Source organism: Muscardinus avellanarius (genome assembly GCF_963383645.1).
Source record: "Muscardinus avellanarius genome assembly, chromosome: 11".
Classification (NCBI taxonomy): domain Eukaryota; kingdom Metazoa; phylum Chordata; class Mammalia; order Rodentia; family Gliridae; genus Muscardinus; species Muscardinus avellanarius.
This window is the reverse complement of record NC_137797.1, coordinates 97,259,139-97,285,061: the sequence shown is the minus strand read 5'-3', so window position 1 is coordinate 97,285,061 and position 25,923 is coordinate 97,259,139. Positions and strand designations below refer to the sequence as shown.

The 25,923-nt window shown below is 50.6% G+C and overlaps 1 protein-coding gene across 1 annotated transcript; it reads right to left on the bottom strand.

Moving 5' to 3' along the window:
- Nucleotides 1–1,373: 1,373 nt before the first annotated feature.
- On the bottom strand, nt 1,374–25,601 carry CCND2 (cyclin D2; the record flags this gene model as incomplete). The annotated part of the gene is made up of 5 exons (XM_080705749.1): nt 1,374–1,523; nt 10,758–10,906; nt 20,651–20,810; nt 23,506–23,721; nt 25,410–25,601. 5 exons carry the CDS (start codon nt 25,599–25,601, stop codon nt 1,374–1,376), a joined length of 867 nt encoding a protein of 288 aa, XP_080561875.1.
- Between the last annotated feature and the right edge of the window lie 322 nt (nt 25,602–25,923).

Sequence of the window (25,923 nt, the reverse complement as noted above, 5' to 3'; positions counted from 1 at the left end):
ATTTTGCAATAAAACAAAACAAAACCAAAACTGGAAAAGGGTACGAAATGCCACGTCCTCGTGTCCTCTGTGTTTCCACCAGCAAGAACTTTCTTTCTGTGACCAAAGGGACAAGTCTCAAGATGGGAACTAAAATCCTTCTATGCCATCAAAATGGTAACAGACCTTTGTTTCCAGGGTTTCTGAGGAATGTTGTGGTGGGAATGTCAGCAGAAAGGGCTGTCTCGTAAGCCCCAGTAGGGGTCACCAGAAATATGTACCAGAGAGAATATCAAGGGTCCAGAAACAGACGGTCACCAGACTGGGGGCAAAAGAGAAGAAGAAAGGAGTGGAGTATTCGATATGACGTGCGTAAACCATCCCACCGATCCCTCGGGAACAATTTTTCAAAGTGCTTTTCGAATGGAATGGTTTATAACAATGCTAAACTGTGGACCAGGCACACGCCAATCAGCACCAAAGATTCGTTTTCTTCCTAATCAGGGATGCCAAGGTCACCTCATCCTCTTGAATGAACGCAAGAGAAGATTCCTCCCCGGATCCCAATCCCTTGGCCTCCAACTCATCTGCCTCCAGGGTTCAGATGAGTTTCCGTAACGTAGGCCTGTAGCTAAATTCCCCCCCCCCCCCCCCCCGTTCGTTAGCGAAATGGTGGTGTCTGCAGATGAACCATGTTTGGAAGAAGCAGGAAGTCACCAAATACAAAACCCAGGAGCCCGTCACCTGTGTCTGAGCAGAGCACAACATGTCTTTTAGGTAGCAGCTACTGTAGACAGCAAGAATAGGCGCCATGATGATCCGATGACGCTCCTTAGTAACACCCTGTTAGGCGCCAAGGCGCTTCTACGCGCAAAATGGTTCGATCGCTTGGACGGATTGTGTTGTATTCTCTCCCCACCGTGTCCCTCCCTGTTCCTAATTCCTCCTTGAGTTCATCGGTTTGCAATCTAATTCTTGCCACCAATGGCATACTCAGTTCCTTGCAAATATACTAAAAGGGGCAATGAGCTAGTTTCCAAACATGAAAAACAAGTCTCTCCTCTAATTTGTTCCCATATTGCAGGCGTACATATTCTCTAGCTACTCTGTAGGTTTTCCTGTAAGCGTTTTACTATTGCTTTTACATAAATCAAACATTAGCTGTTCGCATATACAAGGGATTCCCTTATGTTGTACTTTGAGTAGGCACCAAATGCTTTCAATTATCCCATTTTAATAGGACCTTTTCCTCTCACTTCTAAAAGATCTTAAAATGGGGGCAGACTTTTTTTTTTTTTTTAAAGTTTCATCCTAGAACATAAAGAACAAAACCCAACCAGCGAGAAGGAGAGGGCAGATGGTGGGCGCGCCTCTCCTTGGGCCCGACGGCACCCTCACAGGTCGATGTCCCGCACGTCTGTAGGGGTGGTGGCTTGGTCCAGTTCCTCCTCCGCTTTGGACCCATTGCGCTGTTCCTGACGGAACTGCTGCAGGCTGTTGAGAAGCACCGCCTCGATCTGCTCCTGGCAGGCTTTGAGGCAATCCTATAGGAGGAGAGAGATCCAGAGCGGAACAGTTAGCAGGATGGACAAGGCACACGCACAGACCTAATTCAACTGGCATCAACGCCAGGCTCATCTTCCAGTGGAAGGAAACACCAAGTGACAGGCAGATGCTCCTGAAGTGCCAGGGAAACTCAAGAGTCCATCTGAGACGGGCAGTTCTCAGCTTCACCCAGAGGCTGAGTGGAGATGCATTCTCTTACCCAGCCTGGAACCGTCTAATCGGAGTCTGCGTTTCAGCAGGAGCCCAAGTGGTTCCTATTCTAAGACGCACTGGTCTAAGATGAGGGGCCATCCCTAGAAGGGGGCCAGCTGGGGAGACTGGATGCCTTCTGCCTAGGGAAACTGGAAGGTGTTTGAGAAAAGAGAAGTCCATCCTCGGCACAGCAGCAGTAGCTGCCCAACACCTAAGGATGAGTGAAGGAGGCCCACAGAGGACCAACCTGTCCTGGCCTTCAAATAAACTGTAAAAGCGCTTAAAAACGACCACCATCACCGCCACAAAAATTCCCAGACTTTCTGCTTATTTACCAGTCCTTTAATGCTTACAAAACTACAATACAGAATGTTTACAAAATTCTGGACACTGGAGCTTGTCCAATTTGGGGAAGAAGCAAGAACCCGCAGTGTTGCTTTTATTAGTCTATATTTGGTAGGGAAAATTCAGAGCGTATTCACCCCAGGCAGAAGTGTCTCATAGCTGAGCGACTTGGAATGCGACGGAAAGCCATGGCTGTCACAGCTAGGAAGGGACTGAGACGCACTAGCTGGGGCCCGATTTGCAGGCACTGCTCACCCCCCACGGGGCTGTCTCTGCACTCTGCGGAGCAGCACGGGCGCATGGAAAATATCTGACTTCACCCTCCCCGGGTCTTCCCACAGTTTAATATACACTGCCCTTCTGTTTGTTTTACTGTTCAATTCTCACCACCTAGAGGCTGCTGTTTTGCCAAGCCCCAAAAGCATTATCTTTATTTTCCCAAAGACCTAAAATAAAGTGGGAGAGTAAAGTACTACGGAACAGAGTTTCCATTACCCCTCCAGTTTGGCTTTCCTATCTCTCATCAATTTCACGTTGCACGCTGCGGCTTACAAATAAAAAATTAAGACGAGGGAAGACGGCAGAAAAAGGGAGGTGGTGTTTGCTGACTACCCTTACACTTGCGGGCGACAACGAAAGTTATTTAACTTCTCTGATCCCAGTCTCTACCCGTAAAAGCAGCGTTGACAAAATGCCCAAAGAGCAACTAAGATCACAGGTACGAGATGGGAAGTGGCAGTTCAACAGATGATCACCAATTGTTATGTATATCAGCGACTCAGACCTGAAATCTCAAAAGAATTTCCTTCCCTCCTTCCTTCCTGGATTGTATTCATGGGCATTCTACCTCTGAGCTCTACTCTGATCCTTTTTATTTGCTTACCTAAAGAAGATGGCAGGATTTCCAGCTGATTCAGGGAGTGTGTGTGTGTGTGTCTGTGTGTGTAAGAAAGAGACAGAAGAGACCTCTGAACCATTAAATTACAAAAGAAATGTCCATTGAGCATCATCAATGAGCTTTTCTCCAAGCGGATTTTGCATGGTGTCGCCACTTGGTAAATACTTTCTCAGAGGTGGTTTGAACAAAGGCCTATTCTCCGACAAGAAACCTGGCTTAGTGTCTCCTGGCCAATTCTGTCTGACTTTCCTCCCTCACAACCTCTATTTTCAGCCCTGTGGCCAGGTCTCCGGGATTGGTACATCTTCTACCCCAATAACGTGGCCAACTTAGGTCTCTACGTTAATCCCACCCACCGCTCAGCACCCGAGACTCCAAAGGTAGCCACCAGGCCTCAGCTAGCTATGGAAGTTGACTTCAAGACCACGCAGTCTTCTTTGGGGGTCACCAGTATCTCTAGATTTCCTTGGTATTCAGCCGTCCTTCCAGTAGACTGAGACCTTAAAGGAACTTTCCTGAGTAAATCCTACAGGGGGGACGCTGCTACAGGACTCTCTCTCAGAGCCATGGGATTTGAGAGAAACCCTGTGTGAGGAGTCACATTTCCTTAAGTTCCAATCAAGAGCGCATGCGTAGGCTATTCTGAACTCCGCAGGGACAGATTCCACAGACTTCATACATAATGCATCCTCCTCTCTCCCTCCTCTCTTCAGTCCAATTTTAATCCATATCATTACCGACTCTGGCCACCTCTTGACCCTCTTACTTGGAAGAGAAAAAGAACAAATAAAGCAGTTGCCCCTGCTGTCTTTAGGACTCTTGACAGCACACAGATATAACACCTGCCCGGGGCAAAGCCTTCTCTCTATACACCTCTGCTTTTTCCACTCTCAGTAAGGATATATCTCTATCTATCTCTATCTATCTATCTATCTATCTATCTATCTATCTATCTATCTATATGCCAGAGAACATTCAATAAAGGAGATCTAGTCCAGATCTGTCTGTCTGTCTGTCTATCTATCTATCTATATACCAGAGAACATTCAATAAAGGAGATCTAGTCCAGATCTGTCTGTCTGTCTGTCTGTCTATCTATCTATCTATATACCAGAGAACATTCAATAAAGGAGATCTAGTCCAGGTCATAAAGAGGGAGAAGAGGAACTATAGTATCTCCAACAAAAGGACTTATAGGCAGGGCGTGGTGACCCACACCTGTAATTCCAGATACTTGGGAGGTGGAGGCAGGAAGATCAGAGGTTCAAGGCCAGCCTGGGCAACTTAGTGAGACTCTGCCTCAAAATGAAAAAGACTGGGGGGGAGGAGCGTGCAGCTCAGTGGTAGAGGGCCCCTGGGTCCAATCCTCAGTACCATGAAAGAGAAGAAAGAGAGAGAAAGAAAGAAAAAAGAGAGAGGAAGAAGGAAGAAAGCTAGCTAGCTACGTGCATGTGAAGCACAGGGGCTCTAGATCCCAGCTCTGCGGCCGCCTCCAAATCACCAGGCTTTGTGTCAAGACACCCCAAATTAAGCTGATTAAAAGGAAAGCCATAATGCTCGTCTGTCAGCCCGGACAGGTGGCACTCCGCAGCGCTGGAGGTCTGTCTCGGGCAGCCCTCCAGCTCCTGCGAAGGCAGCCCCCACCCCTCACCTCCCCGGAGCCCCTGCTCCATCCCCTGGTCTGCGACTACTTCCTCTGCTCGCTGGCCGGGGCTCCGTGCCCTGCACCCTCCTCTGCCTCCATGAATGGCTGACGGAACTCCTACCCTGCGCCCTCAGTATAACCGCTCTCTCTATCCATAGCCACCACACACGCACTGCCCTCATCAGAGAACAAAGGGCTGAATGAGCCCCAGACCCGTGGCCAACTCAGGCAGAGACAACTTAGGAAACTATCTCATTCTTCCTTTCTTCACAGGCTGTTTGGCTTATTTCCTTGCATACCAAATGAGGCCCGCGGGAGGGGGGGCGGAGCCCCGGTTGCAGCTCACCTCCCCGCCCCCGCTGGCCTTCTAGCAATTCCTTCCAGAACAGGGCTCCTGACTACCGCACCCCCATTAAGGCCACCAAGGTACCACCGGTGCAGAGGTGCTTTGAGAACAAGGTGTGCTGTGCTTGCAGCTAAGGGGGGCAGGGCTCGATGCAGGAACCCCACAGAGGGCATTCAGGGAGGCTTCATCCAGTGCACAGCTGGTTTAATTGATCACGGACAGCCAGGCTTGTAAAATGCCAGGAGGGGAAGTGATAGCTGGCAATCTTCTCCAGGCAACACGTTCAGAACATGACAGAGTCGTGATACAGTCAGGCGTGGTGGCACACCCTTGTAATCCCAGCATTTGGGAAGCTGAGACAGGAGGACTGCGGTTTGTAGACACCCTCAGCCACTACTTAGTGAGGCCCTCTGTCAACTCAGTGAGACCCTGTTTCAAAATAAAGAATAAAAAAATAGGGCTGTTGGTGTAGCTCGGAGGTAGAATGCCCTTGGGTCCCAGCCCCAGTACTGAAAAAAAAAAAAAAAAAAAAAAGAGTTGTGAGAAAATGTTACTGCATGCTAGGTCCTAGATGGAAAAGGATAACTAGGATGTCCAGGTGACCAGAGTCTATACGTGTCCTGTTAAACATCTCCCAGGAACTTCAGCATATCTCTGTAACCTGTGAGTCCGGATTCCACTCTTTCGTCAAGGAACAAGTGTTAAGTGTGAAAGCTCAGCACCTTGCCCTGAGATAGGTAACATTCAGAGGACCTGCCAGATGATTAACGTTAACATGATTTCATATATGGGGGATTTCTAAAAGATCACGCATGAAGGAGAGGCACGTTTGAAACTTTCTGCCTGTCCTTTGTCCTTGGTTTGTTCCTTCCTTCCTCCTCCTCTCCAGCATCGCTCTCCCATGAACTCTGCCCAGAGCTCTGGACACAAAGCCAAGGACAAGCTGGGTCTTATTCAAGCGGTCCTATAGACAAGGGAGCAATGAGGTAAACACTGGCAGGGACCCGGGCACAGCACGGAGGAGACGGAAGAGGAACCCGATCCCACGGGGACCCAGGATGGCCGCTGCCTCCTCTCAACCTTACCCTTGGCAACGGAAGCCCCGGTAGATGTCCCCCCCCCCCCAAAGCCAGCCCCTCTGGCTGGTGTCTGTTTTTATCAACCCTTATGACTGGAAGGAACAAGTCCTTAAAATATACCACCCTCTGAGATTTCTCTTCCCTGTAAAACTGCTGGGCTGCTCATCAGCCTTCTCTGTGGAATGGAGCGTTCCGGTTTATTTTGGCAACCAGATGGTACAACAAAGACCCACTTTCTCAGAGCCGCGTGGGTCCCTCCTTTACAAGCTATCTGCCTCTGGCCGGCGCGCCAGGGAAACTTGTCTGGCCATCTCAAACACACGGAGGGGTAAATACGAGGTGCACGGGGCACTGAACCTTAGGGGCTCCGGGGTCAGAGGTCCACTCTTCCCGGAGTTTTTTCTGCACCCTAGGGTATGTGCTTATTTGATTTCTCCAAAAGAAAGCTCAACACAAACTTTAAGGGCATTTCATAGCATGTCCTGAGGATGTTGTATGCCTGCGTGCAGTATTGTAGTAAAACATATATGACATATAATTTTCCATTTCAGCCATTTTTTTGATGGTATGACATCAGTACAGCCACGTTCTCCACCTCCAGAACGCTTCCATCATCTCAAAATGAAACTCTGTACCCACTTAATACTAACTGCATCCTCCTCCCGGCCCCCGGCTCTGGTAACCTCAACTCCACGTTCGGCCTCCGTGCTTTTGATGACCACACACAGTTCTGTGTCTGGCTAACTTCAGTCGCTTAGTACTTTCAAGGCTCAGCCATGCTGGAGCATGCTATCAGAATGCCATTTCTTTTTGAATACTAAATAGTACTCCGCTGCCAGGACACACCATGTCTTGTGTCTCCACTCCGAGGACACTGTCGGCCACCAACTTTACTCTGCACTAAACTGTAAGCCTTAAACTGAGTCTGACAGCTGGTATGAATGGGGGACTGGCTATAAATCTGACGAGAGACTGGTTTTGAGTCATAAAAAGCTAGGCACAATCCAAGCACCTCCAGGAGTGACTTCTGTCCATGGGAATCCAATAACGGGACAGAGGGACAAGTGGGAGGAGCCTGGAGGCCAGGCGACCAGCCAATCAGAACTGGTCCACACATGTCTCAAAGAGGTGGCCTGTCACGGATATTTCTGTCTCTTGGGGTGGATGGAGGAAGGGATCATCTTCAAGTGGCTGGGAGTCTAATTTGTAAGGCAGCCTTAATAAAAGAAGATACTCAGAAAAGGAAGGAAACAGGTCATGTCTATAAACATTAAGTATTGCCTAGGACTGGAGAATTAGAAAAGTGTTCTTCATGTAGCACTACAGGGGTCTTTGCAATCTGTACTTTGGAGCCCTTGTTGAAAAAGCATGTTTTGATGCCGGGCATGGTGGTGCAACGCTTGTAATCCCCACGCTTGGGAGGCTGAGACAGGAGGATCGCACGGGTTCGAAACCAGCCTCAGCTATTTAGTGAGGCTCTCGGCAATTTAGTGAGGCCTTGTTTCCAAATAAAATATAAAACAAGGTCTGGGAGTATAGCTCAGAGGTAGAAAGCCTCTGGGTTCTACCCCTAGTACAAAAAAAAAAAAAAAAAAAAAAAAAAAGAAAAAAGAAAAAGCATGTTTTGGAACCAGAATTTTTTTCTCCCCAATACTGGGGATTGAACCCAGAGATTCTCAACCACTGAGCTACATCCCAACAATTTTTTATTTTATTTATCTATTTATTTCTGTGGTACTAGGGATTGAACCCAGAAGCATTCTATCTCTGAACTATAAACCCAGCCCTTTTTAAAAATTTTGTTTTGTTTTGAAACAGTGTCTCTTTAGTTTGCTGACAGCCTTGCTGAATCACTGAGGCTGTCCCTGAACCTACAATTCTCCTGTCTCAGCCTCCCAAGTACTGGGATTACAGGAGTGTGCCACCATGCCTGGTTTCTACATTTCTAAATTTTTTTATTTTTTATTTTTGGTGGCACTGGGGGTGGAACCCAGAGGCTTTCTACCTCCGGGCTATACTCCCAGACCTTTTTTTAAATTTTATTTGGAAACAGAGTCTCACTAAGTTGCTGAGAGCCTCACTAAGTAGCTGAGGCTGGCTTCGAACCCGTGCGATCCTCCTGTCTCCACCTCCCAAGCGCGGGGATTACAAGCGTGCGCCACCACGCCCGGCTTCATTTTTAAATTTTAAGACAGAGTCTCACTATATTGCAGAGGCTGACTTCAAACTTTGTATCTTCCTGTCTCAGCCTTCTGAGTAGCTGGGATTACAGTGATTTATAACTCCTCTCAGCTTGAAACCAGAATTTAATTTTTTTTTTTTTTAATTTTGATGGTACTGGGGATTGACCCCAGGGCATTTTACCTTTGTTCTATACTCCCAGTCCTAATTTTTACTCTTTATTTTGAAACAAGGTCTCACTAAATTGCAGTGGGCCTCACTAAGTAGCTGAGGCTGGCCGCGAACCTAAGATCCTCCTGTCTCAGCCTCCCAAGTACTGGGATTGCCACGATGAGCCACCGCGCGCGGCTGAGGCCAGCATTTTAAACGTATCTCTGAAAGCAAGGTCAGAGAAGGACTGGATGTGTTTTGTCAGGGCCTTCCACAATACCATTTTTTGGAGTTGGTAACACATACCGAGGCAAAAATACAGGTGGGCGGGCAAGAAAAGCTGGTTAAAATTCTGTGAGGTTTATTCTTCAGTTTAGCCTTCTTCCTGTGGTCAGCCACAGGCTCGTGCCTCACATGATCCTGTAACTCAATAAATTCCCACATGGGCATTCTGAATTCCCCCGGAACATCCAGAGGGCGTCATCTTGAAGTTCCCCTGCATTCCTGAGCCTCTCCATGGTGATGCCTGAGGGCCTCGGAGCTACCCCTGCCTGCAGCTGCCTTTCAACCAATGGCCTTTTGCAGACTTAGCTGTGGCAGCGCAAGGCTGAAGTATGATATTCCAGGCTGGAGCCAGAGAAGTTTAAGTCTCAGGTCTGTCTGCCACTGCCCACCCCTCCGCCCAGGCTGCTTCCTTTGGCCCTCCTCACCGCCTGTGGAAAATGAAGGCGCTGCTTCTAGGTCCTCTCAAAAACATCCTGGCCCGGGCCCTCTAGGCCTGCAGCTTGCTAGCCTGGGAAATCAGGACTTGAACGCACCCCGGTCTAACTCAAAACCTTTCTTCTAAGTAACACCTGACATTGGCAACTGGAAGCAACGACGTCTAGGCTGTTCACAACAAATGGAAAAAGTCGACAGCTAATAATAGCTGGTTGAGTGCATAGAGCACTCACTCCATCTTTTAAGAGTGCTTTTACGTCCCTTACTACAGTGATCAAGAAAGAAGGGAGAGCTGAGAGGCCAGGAGAATTTGGCAGGGTAGACGCCATGCTCACAGGAAACCCGACCGAGTCTCTGCTCCCCAAGCAGCTGCCCATCTGCTCCAGCCGTCCCTCTCTCCCTGCGCCTCGCCAGCTCCGCTCCCTACCGCAGAGCAAGGTGGTCTGACTGTGTGCATCAACGGAAACGAAGCAGTAGTTCCGGCCCACTGAGAACCCCCCGGGCCATAGGAGAAAATTAAACAACCCTCCCCACGTATCAGCTTGCTGAGGTCTTTATCTGCATTTTATGGCAGTCAGGTTTCCAAAGCAGGAGGATCCTTACTTGCCGAATTCTGTACAACCTTAAAAGCTCATCTTTGAAAACAGACCCCCCTCTCCTTGTCGGGTATGGTGGTACATACCCGTTTGGGAGGCTGAGACAGGAGGATTATAGGTTTGAGGCCAGCCTCAGCAACTTAGTGAGACCCTATTTCAAAATAAAAATGGTATAAAACGGGTTAGGGGACACAGCTCAAATTCGATCCCCAGTACAAAAGTAAGTAATAGCTCGAGCCAGGCATGGTGGTGCATCCTTGTAATTCCAGCATTTGGGAGGCGGAGACAGGAAAATCTGAAGTTTGCAGACAGCCTTAGCTACTTATTGAGGCCTTCTGCAACTTAGTGAGACATTGTTTCAAAATCAATAATAAAAAAAAAGTGCTGGGGGTATAGAATGCCCCTGGGCTCCATCCCCAGTACCACTCAAAAATAAATACATAAATAAAGCCTGGTGTGATGGTGCATGCTTGTAATCCCCGCGCTTGGGAGGCTGAGACAGGAGGATCGCACGGGTTCGAAGCCAGCCTCAGCTACTTAGTGAGGCTCTCAGCAACTTAGGGAGACCCTGTTTCCAAATAAAATATAAAAAAAGGTCTAGGAGTATAGCCCGGAGGTAGAAAGCCTCTGGGTTCTACCCCCAGTACCACCAAAAAAACCCCCAAAAAACAAAAATAAATAAATAAAATAAATAAATAAATAAATAAATAAAATAAATAAAATAAAGCACACCTGTGTTCCTGGGAGGCTGGGACAGGAGGAGGAAGACAATCATAAGTTTGAGGACAGCCTTAGCAACTTAGCAAGACCTTCAGCAACTTAATGAGACCTCGATTCACAAATATAAAAAAATAAAAAGGGCTGGGGGTGTAACTCAGAGGTAGAATGCCCCTGGTTCCTGGTTTTAATCCCTAGTATCGCATAAAGAAAAGAAAATAAAGAAAAACAGACTTTCTTCTCCCACCCAATTTAAACCACAGACTTCTATCATCCGTTGTAATCCAACTAGCTGAGGCAGAGAGGAGAGAAGGTCTTAAGCAAGAAGGTGGCCTCCACCTACCACGTCGGTGTTGGTGATCTTGGCCAACAGCTCGGTCAGGGCGTCACAAGTGAGAGCGCTCACTTCCTCATCCTGCTGGAGACCACAGATGGCCGCTCCCACGCTTCCAGTGGCGATCATGGAGGGCGGGTACATGGCGAACTTGAAGTCTGCAAGAGACCAGAGGCAGGAGGTCAGGGCACGGGAAGACTGTGGACTCAGGAGCTAGCCAGCCTGCCAAAATCACAAGTAAGGCGGCCAGGAGTCACCTTCTCCTCCCTCCATGAGCAGCCTTTTATCGCCTGTGGCTAGCCCAGGTTTTAGGCCAGGGAAGAAAGAGACCCAGTGTTGAGTGTGCAGAGAATCCCAGCGGGCTCGGTGGCCCCAGCCCGGCGCCCTACAATCACCGCCACGGAGCCAAGGGTTAGCGCAGTCACGGGCTGTTCCTGGCCCTGCTGGGGCAGCAAAACCCTCGGCAACTTAGACCCATCTCCTCTGGGGACAAGGGTGGGACAGATTGGAAGAGGTCTGGGATTGTGTAGATAAGATGTCCACATGCTCTAGATGGGTAAGTCCAGGGCTCCAGACGTCAGACAGAGTACGAGTAGGCGCACGAATCAGGCAGAATCTTATGAAGAATGGTAGTCCTGATGGGATTTTGCCCTACTTCTGGACAGGCATCAAGGACTAATGTGATTCAACACAAAAAATTTACTTACTTACTCATTTATTTATTTAACTCATTGTGGCACTGGGGGTTGAACCCAGGGTATTCTATCTCCAAGTTATACCCTCAGTCCTATTTTATTTTATTTTTAAAATTTTATTTATTTAGCTGGGCATGGTGGCGCATGCTTGTAATCCCCGCGCTTGGGAGGCTGAGACAGGAGGATCGCGCGGGTTCGAAGCCAGCCTCAGCTACTTAGTGAGGCTCTCAGCAACGTAGTGAGACCCTGTTTCCAAAATAAAATATAAATGGGTCTGGGAGTATAGCCCGGAGGTAGAAAACTTCTGGGTTCCACCCCCAGTACCACCAAAAAAAATTATTTATTTATTTATTGACTTATTTATTTATTATTTTTTGCAGGTCTGGGGATGGAAACTAGGAGCATTTGACCTCTGAGCTACTCCCCCTGCCCTATTCTTTTTTTTTTTTTTTTTTTTTTGGCGGGTCTGGGGATGGAACCCAGGGGCATTTGACCTCCGAGCTACACCCCCTGCCCTATATTTTATTCTTTATTTTGAAACAGGATCTCACTAAGTTGCAGAGGGCCTCACTAAGTAGCTGAGGCTGTCTGCGAACTGTGATCCTCTGGTCTCAGCCTCCCGAATGCTGGGATTACAAGCGTGCCCACCACATCTGGCTTTCTTTTTATTTTGAAACGAGGTCTCGTTAGGTTGCTGAGTCTCACTACTTGCTGAGGCTGTCCTCTAACCTGCGATCTTCCTGTTTCATCCTCCCAAGTACGGGGATTACAAGTGTGTGCCACCACACTTGAATCGAAAACATATTTTATTTATTTATTCAAAAAAATTTTTTTTTGTGTGTGTATGGTACTGGGGATAGAACCCAGGGGCCTTCTACCTCCAGGCTACACTTCCAGACCTATTTTATGTTTTATTGGATAAACGGGGTCTCACTAAGTTGCTAAGACCCTCACTAAGTAGCTGAGGCTGGCTTCGAACCTGTGCGATCCTCCTGTCTCAGCCTCCCAAGTACTGGGATTACAAGTGTGTGCCACCATGCCTGGCTTTCAAAAATATACTTTATTAAAAAAAAGAAAAGAACGAGTCAGAGCAGCATGGAGGCAGAGATGAGGTGAGTGGAGGTGAACTTCGTTCAATCCTCAACTCCTGACTCCAGGCAGGGTCCTCGGAAGAGCAGGACAGAGGATTTCCAGCAAGCACCGAATCCTAAGCAACCCCCTCTACTTCCATTTCTGCAAGGCCAAGACAGAAGAGGCTCCTATGCGTCCAGGGGTCAGCCTGAGATGCCCTCTGACCTCTCCCCAAAGGGGCCGGGTGGCCATGACCTAGGGACTGCTCGGTCCCCCATGGTCTGGTGCAGTGGCTCATGACTACCGATTAAGCGTGCTGGAGACCTCGCAAATCTGTCCTGTTTCATCTGCTTGTCAAACTTGCAAGTGCAGCCATTAGGCATTGCTCTAATGCTGAGTGATAAGAGACCCGGGACTTCTGAGTTTCAGCTGCCCCTTCCCCTGCCTTGCGCTGACATGTCAAAGGGGGTACACAGTTTCACCACTCATCCTACAGGGCGCCCGGAGTGGAGCAGATCTCCGGGCTGCTGTCTACCCGCAGCCCAACTCCTGTGGATTTACTCTATGTAGACGTAAAAGGTTCACGTAGCGGCAAGGATGGAGGGAAAGACAGTCACACTTCAGATGACAGCAGAATTAGTAGGTTGAACCTACAAGATCCATCCCACCCAGTAAGTCCCCATCTTCCTGTTCAGTTACTAGGCACATCCTTCCCCTCCCATCTCGGCGGACTCCCAGGACACCAAGCCAGCCTGGCCGTCTGTCTGTCTCTCTCCTTGGCTTTCTTTCCTTTGCTATTCATTTCCACCTCCAGGGCCTCTACTGCGGTGTGGCCAAGTCCGCCTGTGCCTTCTCTGTCCCCAAGGACTGCGTGACAGAGCCAGCCCGGCCCCCCACTCTGCTGTAGGTCTCTCCCACGTGGCTCACCGGAGTGTTTCTCTGCCCAATGACCTCGTTAGCTCCCCTCTGTGACATTCATCGCAAAGAGGCAGCCAGCCCATGGCCCTGGGCCCACAAAGGCCCTGGGTAAGATCATCTGGCAGGGGAGGGACAGAGAAGTGTCCCTGGCCCTCCTCTCCCTCTGCCGCAGCCCCCAGGCGGGAAGCACATGCCTATCTTGGCTTTCTCCCTGCGGGCAAAATGAACCCGGGTGTAGCATGTGAAGCTGGCTACTGGGGCAATGTGGCTTGTCCTGGAGTCTAACAGGTGCAAGACCGACACAGAGGGACCCTGCCTCTCTTGTTTTCCAAGGAAATGTTGAAGGCAAAGCCAGGCATGGTGCTGCACGCTTGTAACCCCAGTACTTGGGAGGCCGAGACAGGAGGATCGCAGTTTTCAAAGCCAGGTTCGGCAATTTAGTGAGGCTCTCAGCAACTTAGTGAGATCCTGTTTCCAAATCAGGCTGGAGGTGCAATGCTTCTGGGTTCAATCCTCAGTACCAAAAAAAAAAAGTAAAGAAATAAAAAGGGAAAATGTTGAAGGAAGTCCTCCTGGGGACAAGACAGGACCAATTCTCTAACAAATGTTCCTTCCTGTTCCAAGAAGCATGGGTGACTCCTCCCCAAGATGTAAAACACTGTGCTCCAGAGAAAATAGAAAGGCTAGAACACCCAATACATTAGCTAGCTCTATGTGTCTATGTGTATGATTACGTGTGTATGTTTATATATATATATTGACTGAACCCAGGAGCAGTCTTTGAGCCAGACCCCTCAGCCCTATTTTACTTTTCATTTTAAAACAAAGTCTCACTAAGTTGCTTAAGGTCTTACTAAGCTGCTGAGAGCAGTCTTGAACCTGTGATCCGCTTAGCTTCCCAAGTACCGGGATTAGAGGCATGCATCACCCCACCTGGCTTCAGCGTGCTGCATTAAAATGGCTAGGCGTATAGGTGTCCATCAAGAGATGGATAAGTTACAAAATTATGGGCTATCCACACAATGGAATTTTACTCAGCAAAACAAAAACAAAAACAAAAAAACATAATCATGTCATTTGCAAGAAAATCCAAGGACCTGGAGAACATTAAGTTTAGTGAGATTAACCAGTCACAGAAAGTGAAGGCTCATATGCTTTCTCTAACACGTGCAAGCTAGGGAGTAATGGGGATGCCAGAAGGACTCCAGATAGTGAAGAAATCTCAGTGGAGCCAGGGAGGTTGGTCTAAGGGAAGGGGAGGGGAAAAGTGAGGCTGGATGAAGGAATTACTACCATCACAGTGTGTACATCAGTGAAAATACTCTGTACTCTGTGTGGGGAATTGGGGGAGACAGGGGGGGATCTCAAGGGGGGTATCAACTTTGGCTGTCACTGTCAACATGATTTTCAGTATGATGTCAGAATATGTATATATATTTTACAGTACTGGGGATGGAACCCAGGGGCATTCTACCTCTGAGCTACACCCCCAGCCCTATTTTTTTATTCTTTATTTTGAAACAAGGTCTTGAGCCAGGTGTGGTAGGTGTGGTGGTGCACATTTGTAATCCCAACGCTTGGGAGGCTGAGACAGGAGGATCTCACAGGTTTGAAGCCAGCCTCAGCTACTTCTTGAGGCTCTCAGCAACTTAGTGAGACCCTGTTTCCAAATAAAGTATAAAAATAGGTCTGGGAGTATACAACCCGGGGGTAGAAAATCCCCTGGGTTCCACCCCCAATATCACACACACACACACAAAAGAAAGAAAGAAACAGGGTCTCACTGAGTTGCAAAGGGCCTCACTAAGTAGCTGAGGCTGGCCACGCACCGCGATCCTCCTGTCTCAGCCTCCCAAATGCTGGGATTACAAGCGTGAGCCACCATGTGTGGCATTATATGAAACTATAATGCACCAATAAAAGCATATAAAAATAAAACCTAATACCCAAAATGTTAAAAAAGAGAGAAATGGCTGGGTGTGTACTATTATGGGTTAACTTCTAAAACCTTTCTCCCCTGCAAATAAGGATGACAAGTATACCCACCTTCACAGGACTGCTTTAAGGATTCACTGAAATAACTCCTGTGAAAGCGTGGTGCCTGATGTGTGGAAATAACGCCCAGGCACACCTGCCCTGCTCTTGCCACTGGGACTTCCTGTGCGACGGTGAGGGGCTGCTCCGGCCGCTGCACGCTCTACCCAGCATCTAAAGGCGCAGAGAGCGAGGCACCTAGCACCCCCAGGCTGGGGGCAGATGCAGACACCAGGCCGGGCACGTTGAGGGCCAGAAAAGAATAAGAGCTCTGTGCTTCCTGGAACATCTTTCACTATCCAGTTGTGTCTGTGTCCCAGAAATGACCTCATCGAGTGAGACCCCCGCCCCCCGCCCAGGGGAATGGAAAGGGCCCATGGAGGGTGAAAGGCGGAAGCTGGCAACTACATCCTCAGCGCATTCTGTGCTGCTTCTAGTGCGGCTAGCCCCAAGCCAAAGGCCTTGTGTCCAGAGCATCAGACAGTAGCTCCTCCCTCCCAGTGAGGGGGCGGAGGCCAAAGTCACAGCGGGGGATCATGTCATTCGGCTACTGGTGAAGGAGGGAATTAATGAAAAGGAACCTAGATCCCCCAGTTTCCAACATCTCCTTTTACAAGCAAATGGAATATTGTGTGGTTAAAGAGCTCATACAAATGTCACTTGCTGTGAGCCTTGGAATCAGAGGGGAACTTTTGGGGATGTAGTTCAGATATAGAATGTCTCTGGGTTCAATCCCCTAACCCTGTTTTTTATTCGTTATTTTGAAACAGGGTCTCACTGAGTTGCAGAGGGCCTCGCTAAGTAGCTGAGGCTGGCTTGCAAACCTGCGATCCTCCTGTCTCAGCCTCCCAAGTACTGGGATTACGGTAGGTGCACCACCACGCCTGGCATATCTCCACTTCTTGATAAGATCTCACTGGAGCAAAAATTCTGAGCTAAATAGGTTTCAAGCCATGATTCCGTGATCCTTGCCCAGTCTATTATAATTCTGGCTGTGGCTCCGGAAGCCTTGGAAGCCAGGCCGAGTGACGGCTCAGGTCTTGTTCACCACTAGGGGGCGAGATGTTTGTTCTAAGGCTGCGGAGACCCAGGAAGCCAGGTCTATCTTTTCCTCCAGAGCCTTCCTTCCCCCACTCCAACTTGCAGTCAGGTGGAAGCTTAAAGGGCCAGAATCCAGGGTGCTCATTGGCCAACGAGTAATACCAACGATGTCTAACTGCTAATGGCAGTTTAACCCTAAAGGCTGAGGTGGGAAGAGGAGGGGCAGGTGGGGGTTGGCTGGGGAAAGACATTCATTCATTTCAGAGCCAGATGGGAAGTGTGATAGCCAGCGTCATATGCATGACCCACGGGGTGTTGGTGAAATGGGCCGAGAGTGTCCCTTCTTCAGCCCCATCCCCTGCCCGCTGTTCAGAGGCTCAGCATGAAAAGGTGGGTTTCAATTCTTCCCTTCCCAGCAGCCATAGAGGCAGAGCTTCCATTCTGGATCAAAGGTCAAGTCCCCTAACTTTTCTAGGCCACCAGGGCCTGGCTGCAGCTTGGGGATGGAAACTGATTGAACTTCCTGGTAAGGCCAGGAAGACCCACAAGGCACAGGAAGTAATACTGTCGCTGAGACTGGGATCTTGGGGTACAAGGACTGGGATCTCGGGGTGCAAAGGACTCCAAGGGCAGCGTGTGTGTGTGTGTGTGTGTGTGTGTGTGTGTGTGTGCGCGCGCGCTCGCGTGTTTCTCCCACTGAGGCACCTCAACTTAACACGGGCTCCTAGTGCAAAAAGAAAGGGATGCACTTGGGAGGCTGAGACAGAAGGATCGCAGGTTCGCAGGCAGCACCAGCAACTTAAGTGAGGCCCTTTGAAACAGTGAGACCCTGTTTTAAAGTTAAAATAAAATAAAATAGGGCTGAGGGTGTAACTCAGAAGTAGAATGTCCCTGGATTCAATACCCTACCACAGAAAAGAGAACGAGAGACAGACAGACAGACAGACAGACAGACAGACAGACAGACACCGAGACCCTGGGGAGGGAGGGACCTCTTCCTCCCCTCCTCCAAGTTCAAACTCAATGCCCGTAACTCTTCTAGACTAACTGAGGCCATCTGGGAAGCATGGTATCCGTAGAGACTCTTCCAAACTGAAGCGTGAGCCCAGGCATCTCCAATGGTCTTCTGTCCTGTTGCTGACTGGGGGCTCTTGCAGCAGGGATCCCCCACCCCAAGGAAACCGAGGCTCAGTTCTGTTTGCCCAGGACCCAAAGCTTTAAGAGAGTAAGCGCTGGCCAGGAGCTGCAGTTAGGAAGACCCCTCACTCCACCACTGCCAGGAGAGGGACGCGGGGCCACTCAGGGCCATCTCTCCCCCAGAAGCCATTTGGAGAAGGGAAGGACATGCGACACCTCTCTTCCCTGCCACTTCTTACTCCAGAGCCCAACAGAAGACCAAGGACCCGCTGGCCTTGCCAAGCCCCTCTGTGCACTCCGCACCCTCTTCCCTTTGACATACACGCACTCTCCAGAGCCCCCGTCAGAATCCCCGCCAGTTCTTTCACAACCGGCTCTTCCCATAAACCAGCCCCACGGCCGGCCCTCCCCCCACGGCCTGCCACGGCCCCCAGAACCCTGCTGCACGGGCTTCCAAGGCGGGGTGAAGAAGGGGGCCTCCCCCGTCTCCCTGCTGCATGCACTCTGGCACAGCCCTGGGTGTTTACCTTTCCATCAAGCTCAGGCCCTGGGAGGGTTTCCTCCCAAGAAAAGCAGCCCATGGTGTTAACAGACCAACCCACCCAAACAGGAGTACAGATCAGGGCTCTGAAATGCTTTGTGAGACTGGCCCATCCATCCTTGCTAGACCCAGGGAGCTTCTGAGCACCGCGCTCCGTTCTGACCAGTCCCGGCTGTGGCTTAGGACTTGGCACCTGGGTCTGGTTTGGTAGGGGGTACACTTTCTCTTGCCTCTCCCCACTGTCCGATGGGAGCTAGCTCGAGGGCCCCCAAAAGGCAGTGTTCCCAATGGCCTCTGCCTCTTTTCAGACCTCTGTCCTTAGTCCCTGAATCCCAGGCTCCCTATTCTGGCCCCAGAGTTGGCAGCCACTCCAAGGATCTGGGCAAGAGGGCCAAGTGTGGGGGATGGGATCCCCAATTCCAGAGGATGGGCCTATGGCCTATACAGAATTTGAGGATCTGCCCGGGCCTGGGTAATTCCACCTAGCACCCCTGGCCTCAGCAAGGAGGAAAGGCCGAGCAGATCCCGAGGGCTCTCTGTCAGTCAAGAAACAAGGTCGGAGCAGAACTCTGGTGATTAAGTCGGGCAGTGAGGGAGTTTAGGGTCGTGGGTGAACTGTTCTGGGGCCTGAGAAAAAGGCCTGACTGGCCCCTCCCCTGTCACAAACTGTGATAAGAAAAGACAGGGACAGCAGAGCCCCGGATTCAAAATGACAGGTCAGCAAGGGACTGACCTCTGGGGCCCGGGCCAGAGAGCAGGGGCACAGGGTGCATGTGCCTGCCACGCGGCCTGGCCAGGGTCTGGAAGGGGTGAGAGATCGCAGGCACCAGCAAGGGGGAAACCGTACCCCAGACTCAAACGGTGGAGGCTTGGAGTCCTAGACTCAAGCCAGCAAATACAGAGCCCACAGGTCTTGCTAGAACCAGAGGCAGGCAGCCCGAAGTCAAGCCGACATACCCACCTTCGCTGGAACCCTTAAAATCGGAGAGGGTCAATAAGTACCACAGCACCGCTCTCCTCCACACCTCCTGGTTTACAGAGCGTGCAGCATCGGTTTCCTTTCTGATTTTAATTTTCCTAACCCTTCTGCAAAAGCGGCTAGCTGATGTATCAATGGGCATGTTTTGCAGGTGAAGTTAAAAGTTCAGAGAGGTTAAGTTGTCTGTGCAAGGTCTTTCTTTCAGTGATAAGTAACAAAGCCTGGGGGAGGAAATACTCTACTACGGTTACATATTCATGGACACAAACTCAAGGCTAATATGTAACAATATATTAAAATAGACCCCCCAAGTGCCACCTATACAATTCAACCACCCCTGGCCAATTGGACCTCAGCCCACCCCCCAAAATGGTTATTTCATTATATTATGTTTCTGATTACGAAAATATGAACTCCTGACATCTCACCTTTGCAGGGTTCCAGGGTCTCCTCCCTTGGCTACTAGCAAGAACAAAACAGCACAGCCTGGCTAAGCCTCCCCTCAAGAGAGAACACTACACCACTGCCTTTAGTTTATTAGAAAATGCACGGCAAGCCGGGCGTGGTGGCGCACGCTTGTAATCCCCGCGCTTGGGAGGCAGAGACAGGAGGATCGCGCAGGTTCGAAGCCAGCCGCGCGCGCTGGCTTAGGAGACCCTGTTTCCAAATAAAAATGTAAAAATAGGTCTGGGAGTGTAGCCCGGAGGTAGAAGGGCTTCCAGGAACCCCAGTACCACCAAAAAAAAAAAAAAAAAGAAAAGAAAATGCACGGCAAATGGGCGAATGGAAAACGATATATCCTTCCGTGGAACCCCTGCTAGATGGTCAATTTTTAACATGAAAAAACAAATTTCTACGTTGAAAGCCTGCAGCCAAAAATCAAGGCAGGGGGAGCCTCGGAACCCAGACCTCAGAAAGAGAACCCTCGCTTGAAAGCCAACCAGGTTCACTCCCCCCGTCCAGCAGAGGGGCATACAATAAACGCCCTACAGTTAAAAAGAAAAAATTCCTTTCGTCTCTCTTACTGCTCATTAGCAGTGCAGGCAGCACATTTATCCTGCCGTTGCTCCTTTAACCTGACTTCCCCCCCCCCAACCCCCCTAAATTTCCTCTTGGGCTTATCTCCAAGCCATCTTCTTCCTCAAAAGATTAAAGATTTAGACACAGCCAGCGAGCAGTATATATAATCTTCAAAGAGAACTTTAGGGATCGTAAAGCGGATTTTTAACAGGCACTAATTTTCCTCCCCGACCACACCTGTCCTCATAAACCATTTATGAGTTTAGCAGGGACGAGAATATATCAAGCTCTGATAAAGTTAGAGAACAAACAAACAAACAAAAAATCCCAGCAGTGAAATTGTAATTCTAAGTTGCTCGAGACTTCCTCCTCCCCTAAATACTCAAACGGGCCAGAAAGTTGGTGCCCCTTGTGCCTCCCCCTGCAGCCCTCCCTCCCTGGCCCAAACCTTGGGGCCCGCCCTTACCGGTGGCACACAGCGCAATGAAGGTCTGAGCATGCTTGCGAATCAGAGACGCTTTCTCCCTCTGCTGCGGCAGCTTGCGGAGGATGTGCTCAATGAAGTCGTGAGGGGTGACCGCCGCCAGGTTCCACTTCAATTTGCCCAACACCACCAGCTCCCACTCCTGGTGTAAAAGGTAAAAAGGGGACGCAGAGTATAAAATCCATAGGCTGATTTTGTGTGTGTGTGGTGGGGGTACGGGCAGGGCTAGAATCAGATCAGTTTCTGTCTCTTTTTTTTTTTCCCCTTAGTATTGGGGATTGAACCCAGGGAAATTGTTATCTCTGAGCTATATAGCCCCAGCCCCTTTTATTGTGAAACATGGTCTCACCAAGTTGCTGAGGCTGGCCTCAAACCTGTGAGCTTCCTGTCTTGGCCTCCCTGGTACTGGGATTACAAGAGTGCACCGCCATGCCTGGCCACATCAGTTTTAATGATACCCATTAGGTCACCGCAGCTAGAAAGTAAGGCGGGCCCATGTGTCGGCTGCTCCTAAAGCTTTGAAGCCGTTGACAGCTCTTCCCCGTCAAACTCCTGCCGAAAATAATGAGTCCTGGAAGCTACTGCCAAGAATCAACTTCCTGGTATTTCTTTTCCTCCCTCGCTCCCTCTACCCTGCTCAGCCCTGACTTCCAACAAATTCTGCTGCCTGCCCACCCAGAATGTTGGACCTACAGTAAGATATGGCCAAGGTCACTGTGGTCCTTTGGTAATCGTTTACGGTACGTCTCTACTGCTGGATTAATCGTCTTTTTTAATCCTCATGGAGAAACTGATGTCTGTAGATAAAGCGCAAAATAAGCTTTCTTGGCCCCAACTCCTTGGCAACCAATTAGCTGGATTTCAGTTGGTGCCAAGAAGTGCCATTTTTCTCTTTGCCGTTCAAACTTTCCCCTCTGACACATGTGGAAATCTTGGGGGCGTGACACGGGATCCTTTCACCCAAGTGTCTCGGGCCTTTGTCATCGTGACTAAAGGGCTGGAATGGTTATCTGCCACCCCATTTTTTGCAGAGGGAGTTGATCTGGGACACAGGAGAGGTGTTTGCTGTGGGTTCTCCTCAGCCAAGGACCGAACAAGGCGACCCTGTCTCTTCTGGGCCTCTCACTCACCAGCTCCACTAGTGAAAAACCTTGTTTATCTCCTGTCTGGGATAAGTATGGGATTGTGTTCAAAGGGGCATAGGCCAGAAATAAAACTTTTAAAATACATGCCATCCGGGGAGAAAATATGTCTTTCGTTCCTCTTTAGAAGAATGAGAAGCAGAGACCGCCTTGCAGGGGGGGGGGGTCCTCTCTTTCCTATTCACCCCAAGAACCCAGAATTGGGTTCTTTGCATTTGCAAAGCCCAAGGATAGATGCTAAATCACCACACAAACAGGCTGTGTGGCCCAAGGGGAATTTATCTTTCCTTCTCTGAGCCTCAGCTTTCTCATTGTAAATAAGAAGGCTCTTCCGGAGTGATACAAATTAGCTTGGCTGACCCAAGGAAAATTAGGGTGTCCTGAAGAAAACCTCCAAACTACCCATCACGTTGAAACAATATATACCAAACCGAGCTTCTTTTTCCTACTGTCTCCCGAGAAAAACAAACTGGCTCTCTGAAACTAATTGCTTTTCTTTTTCTTTGCAAGCTTTAAAAATCTGCCTCTGAATTTCTGGCAGAGAATTGGGGTCAAAACCCTCGCTGACTGGCGTCTTTAAAGATGACTTGAAATCCTGGCCCTTCCCTCTCACAGGGAAATATAAGTACAAACCACTCTTCTTGCACCATTATTAAAGGAAGCAGATCCCCCAGAAGAAAGCACCTTTCTGGGCCTCTTGGACCAAACCAGAAGCAGCTACATCTGGCAGCAGTTCAAAAGTGAAGTCATTCATAGCCCTCTGCATTCTCGGCGATTCCTCCCCAACCCTGCGCATGTCTGCCACTAGATGGCAGCACAGCCCCAAAAAGGAGAGCTCTTCACAATGGGCTCAGTTGAAGCAGGCAGTCTTGGCTGGGTGGGGGTGGTGCTGGGGGCCCAGGCCCTACCAGTAAGGGGGAGGGTGCTGGGGCAAGGGAGGAGGACTGTCTTAAGTAGCAGAAAAAGGTGTGCAAACACGCACCGCGGGCCTGGGAACGGCCCACCGAGCCTGTACTGCTGTCCCGTGGCAATCTTACACAGGCAACTCCAGGGGGAAAAGCAGTTAGGATGGAGAAAAGGCTCTGTTGCAGAAAAACAGAGCCCCCCTGGGGCTGTAGAGAGGTCACAGTCCCACCAGAGCTGGGAACCTAAGCCTCAGAATTCTCAGATAAAAGGGCAAATTTTGACTTTGCTAAAACACTCAGCGTGCTGATATTTAGTGATCATCTACTACGTGCTGGTATCTTGAGACTTTATTGACATGTAACACATTACCTTTGGCTCCCGGTCCTTAGGAGCCATGACTCCTATCATGTGAACACATTCCCAGCATGTGAGAAGTCAGGACTATGTCTTTGGAGTTTAGTGTTTGAAAATTTGGAAATTAAAATATGATCACTGCTAATACCGTCCATGTTTCCTACACACACACACACACACACACACACACACACACACACACACCCCAAATGAATTTCACTAACACAAAGATCTTATTCATGGATCACTGTGTAGCCTAAGTGCTTTGCTCACTCCGGAGCACATAGTAGGACCACAGAGAATTATCTCCTATTAAAAGAGAGAACTCTCATCAGTGTGAAGACTCCAGTGGCCTGGTCACCGGAGGGTAGGAGGCACATTTTTAGGCCTGGCTAGAACAGGGAGGAAGGGGTGGGGGTAGGGGACCGTCATTACCAGCAGCTCCTGGGGTTTGATGGAGTTGTCAGTATAAATACACAACTTTTCCGCGGTCAGCGGAACGGTCTCTTTGAGCTTCGAGGCCAGGAACATGCAGACCGCACCCAAGAGCTGCAGATGGGTCTTGGGGGTGGGGACCCCGGCCAAGAAGCGATCCAGGTAATTCATGGCCAGCGGGAAAACTTCCTCTTCACAGTTCTGCTCCTCACAGACCTAAATAAGAACAGGAAGGGTTGGGGAGGGGGGGGGGAAGGAAAGTGAAAATAGTATCAGAAAAAGAAAAAAGAAAAGGGAGGGAAAAGCATAATCGATTGAAAAAAAATTTAGTTTTCCGGAGGGAGGGGGAGGGGAATAGAAACTGTGCTAAAAAATAAAGAAAACTGGGGTAAATCCGAATAGTCCCCTCAGTGCTCGGGTATTCCTAAGGTGCGGGAAAGGGGCGATTTTTCGATGGCAAACCCGCGAAGCAGCCGCCCCGAAGCAGCCCCGCAGCTCCGCGCCGCTCGCTCCTCGCACACTAGAAACTCGCTCTCTTTTTTGGATTTCGTCATCTTTTCAAAAAATCAATAAAAATATTCTGCAGGCTCCGGGAGTCGACTTCTTGGGCTCATCCGGACCCTCAGACCTTGCTCTATCATTCCCGACAATTAGAAAAATTGCGCGGGGGTGTCCCTGCCGCCCAGGGGCCGCTTTTCGGGGTGGGTGGGGAGCGGTGGGGAAGAGCGGGGGAGGGAGGAGGAGGAACGGCGCCGCAGCCGCGGCAGCTGGAGTCGGAGCAGGGGGGGACGATTTCAAAAAATAATTAAAAATCGAGGAAATGTCCTAGAGGAGTCCTTTCGGCGTGAAAACCCCAAAGAGGACCCAGGCTTCCCGAAACGGAGGTTTCGGGTACCAGGGGAGGTCTGGATCTCGACCCTTGACTTTGGATCTTGGGGGAAACCTGCAAGGGGTGAAGCCGCGGCGGAGTGTCCGGCTGCGGCCCGCGAGGGCAGAGACCCGGAGCCCGGTGAGAGTGGGGGGGGGGAGCCGCCAACTGGGAGCCGGAAAGGGGCCCCCGGGGCTCTGACCCCCACCCAGGGGCGCCCCTATCCCCCCATCCACACATCTCCCCTTTTCCTACCCCACCCAAGTCTCCGCACTGAAGGAGCTGGAAAGCCAAACTGTAAGTAACCTCCGTTAGTTGGGGGCTGGGGGAGAAGCAGGATGAGAAGTGGGGGGGCGCGGATAACGGGGCGCGGGGGGGAGCGAGCGACGCCTCCCAGCCTTTCCAGAGGGAGTTTGCAAAGCAACATGGCGAAAGCCCTGCAGGTCCCGAGCCGTGTATACGTGGGCACACAGCTCGCCGGCTCGGCGAAGACCCGGGGCCAGGGCAAAAAAGTGGTTCTTTTGGGTTCCCCTAAAACACACGTTTCTTCAAGGCGACTTCCGGGGCTCCAGAATTCCCCGTCTCCCTCCCCCTCCCCCTCCCCCTGCAGTGCCAACGCGGAGTCGCGACCGCGTGCGGGGACCCGGGGCTAGGACGAGTTTGCTCCGGCATTTTTTTTTGGGGGGGGGGGAAGCTGCCTTTTTTTTTTCTACTGAGGGCCCCGCTTTTTACGTTCCCATTTCCTTCCTGCGGCTCCGCAGCAAAAGACAGGTCGGATTGGGGGTGGGATGGCGAGGAAGCCACATGCAGGCACACGCGCGCGGGATGCTGCCCCCACCCCCGCCCCGGGACGGCCGCGCGGCTCCCAGGTTTCCACCCCTCCCCTCCCCCAGCCCATCCAGCCGGGGGCAGAATGGCAGCCTCGTGTCCCGCCGAGGGGCGCGCGGGGGGCCTCGCGCAGGGGTGGCCCTCTCCCGGTTCGGGGTCCCTGCGTGGGGGGGCCGTGGCTCCTAGTGAGCGTCGTCCTAACACCCACCTCCAGCATCCAGGTGGCCACCATCCTGCGCATGTACGGCTGGATGTCCTTCTGCACGCACTTGAAGTAGGAGCACCTGGGGAGGTAGCGCTCCTCTATGGTGAGCAAGTTCTGCAGGACGCGGTCGTCCAGCAGGTTGCAGTCCGGCACGGCCCTGCGCACCGGGTCCACCTCGCAGCACAGCAGCTCCATGGCCACCCTGCTTGCTCCGGACTGGAAAAGTTTAATTTCGGGGGCAAAGGTGAGGGCCGAAGGCGAAGCGGGAGAGGAGAGGGGAAGGGACGGGCGGTGGGCGAGCAGCACCTCGAGGGCTGCCTTACTCGCGCCGGTCCTCCCTTCAAACTCCCCTGGCTCTCCCCAGCTCGCTCTTCACTGCTCTGAGGCGGTGACGCAAGCTGGCCGGCCAGTTAGGTCTCCTCCCTCAGCCTCGCTCCCCTCCGGCTTCCTCCTCCCCTTCCAGGCCCGCGCGGCCCTCCTCCTCCTCCTCCTCCTCCTCCTCCCTCCCTCCCTCCTT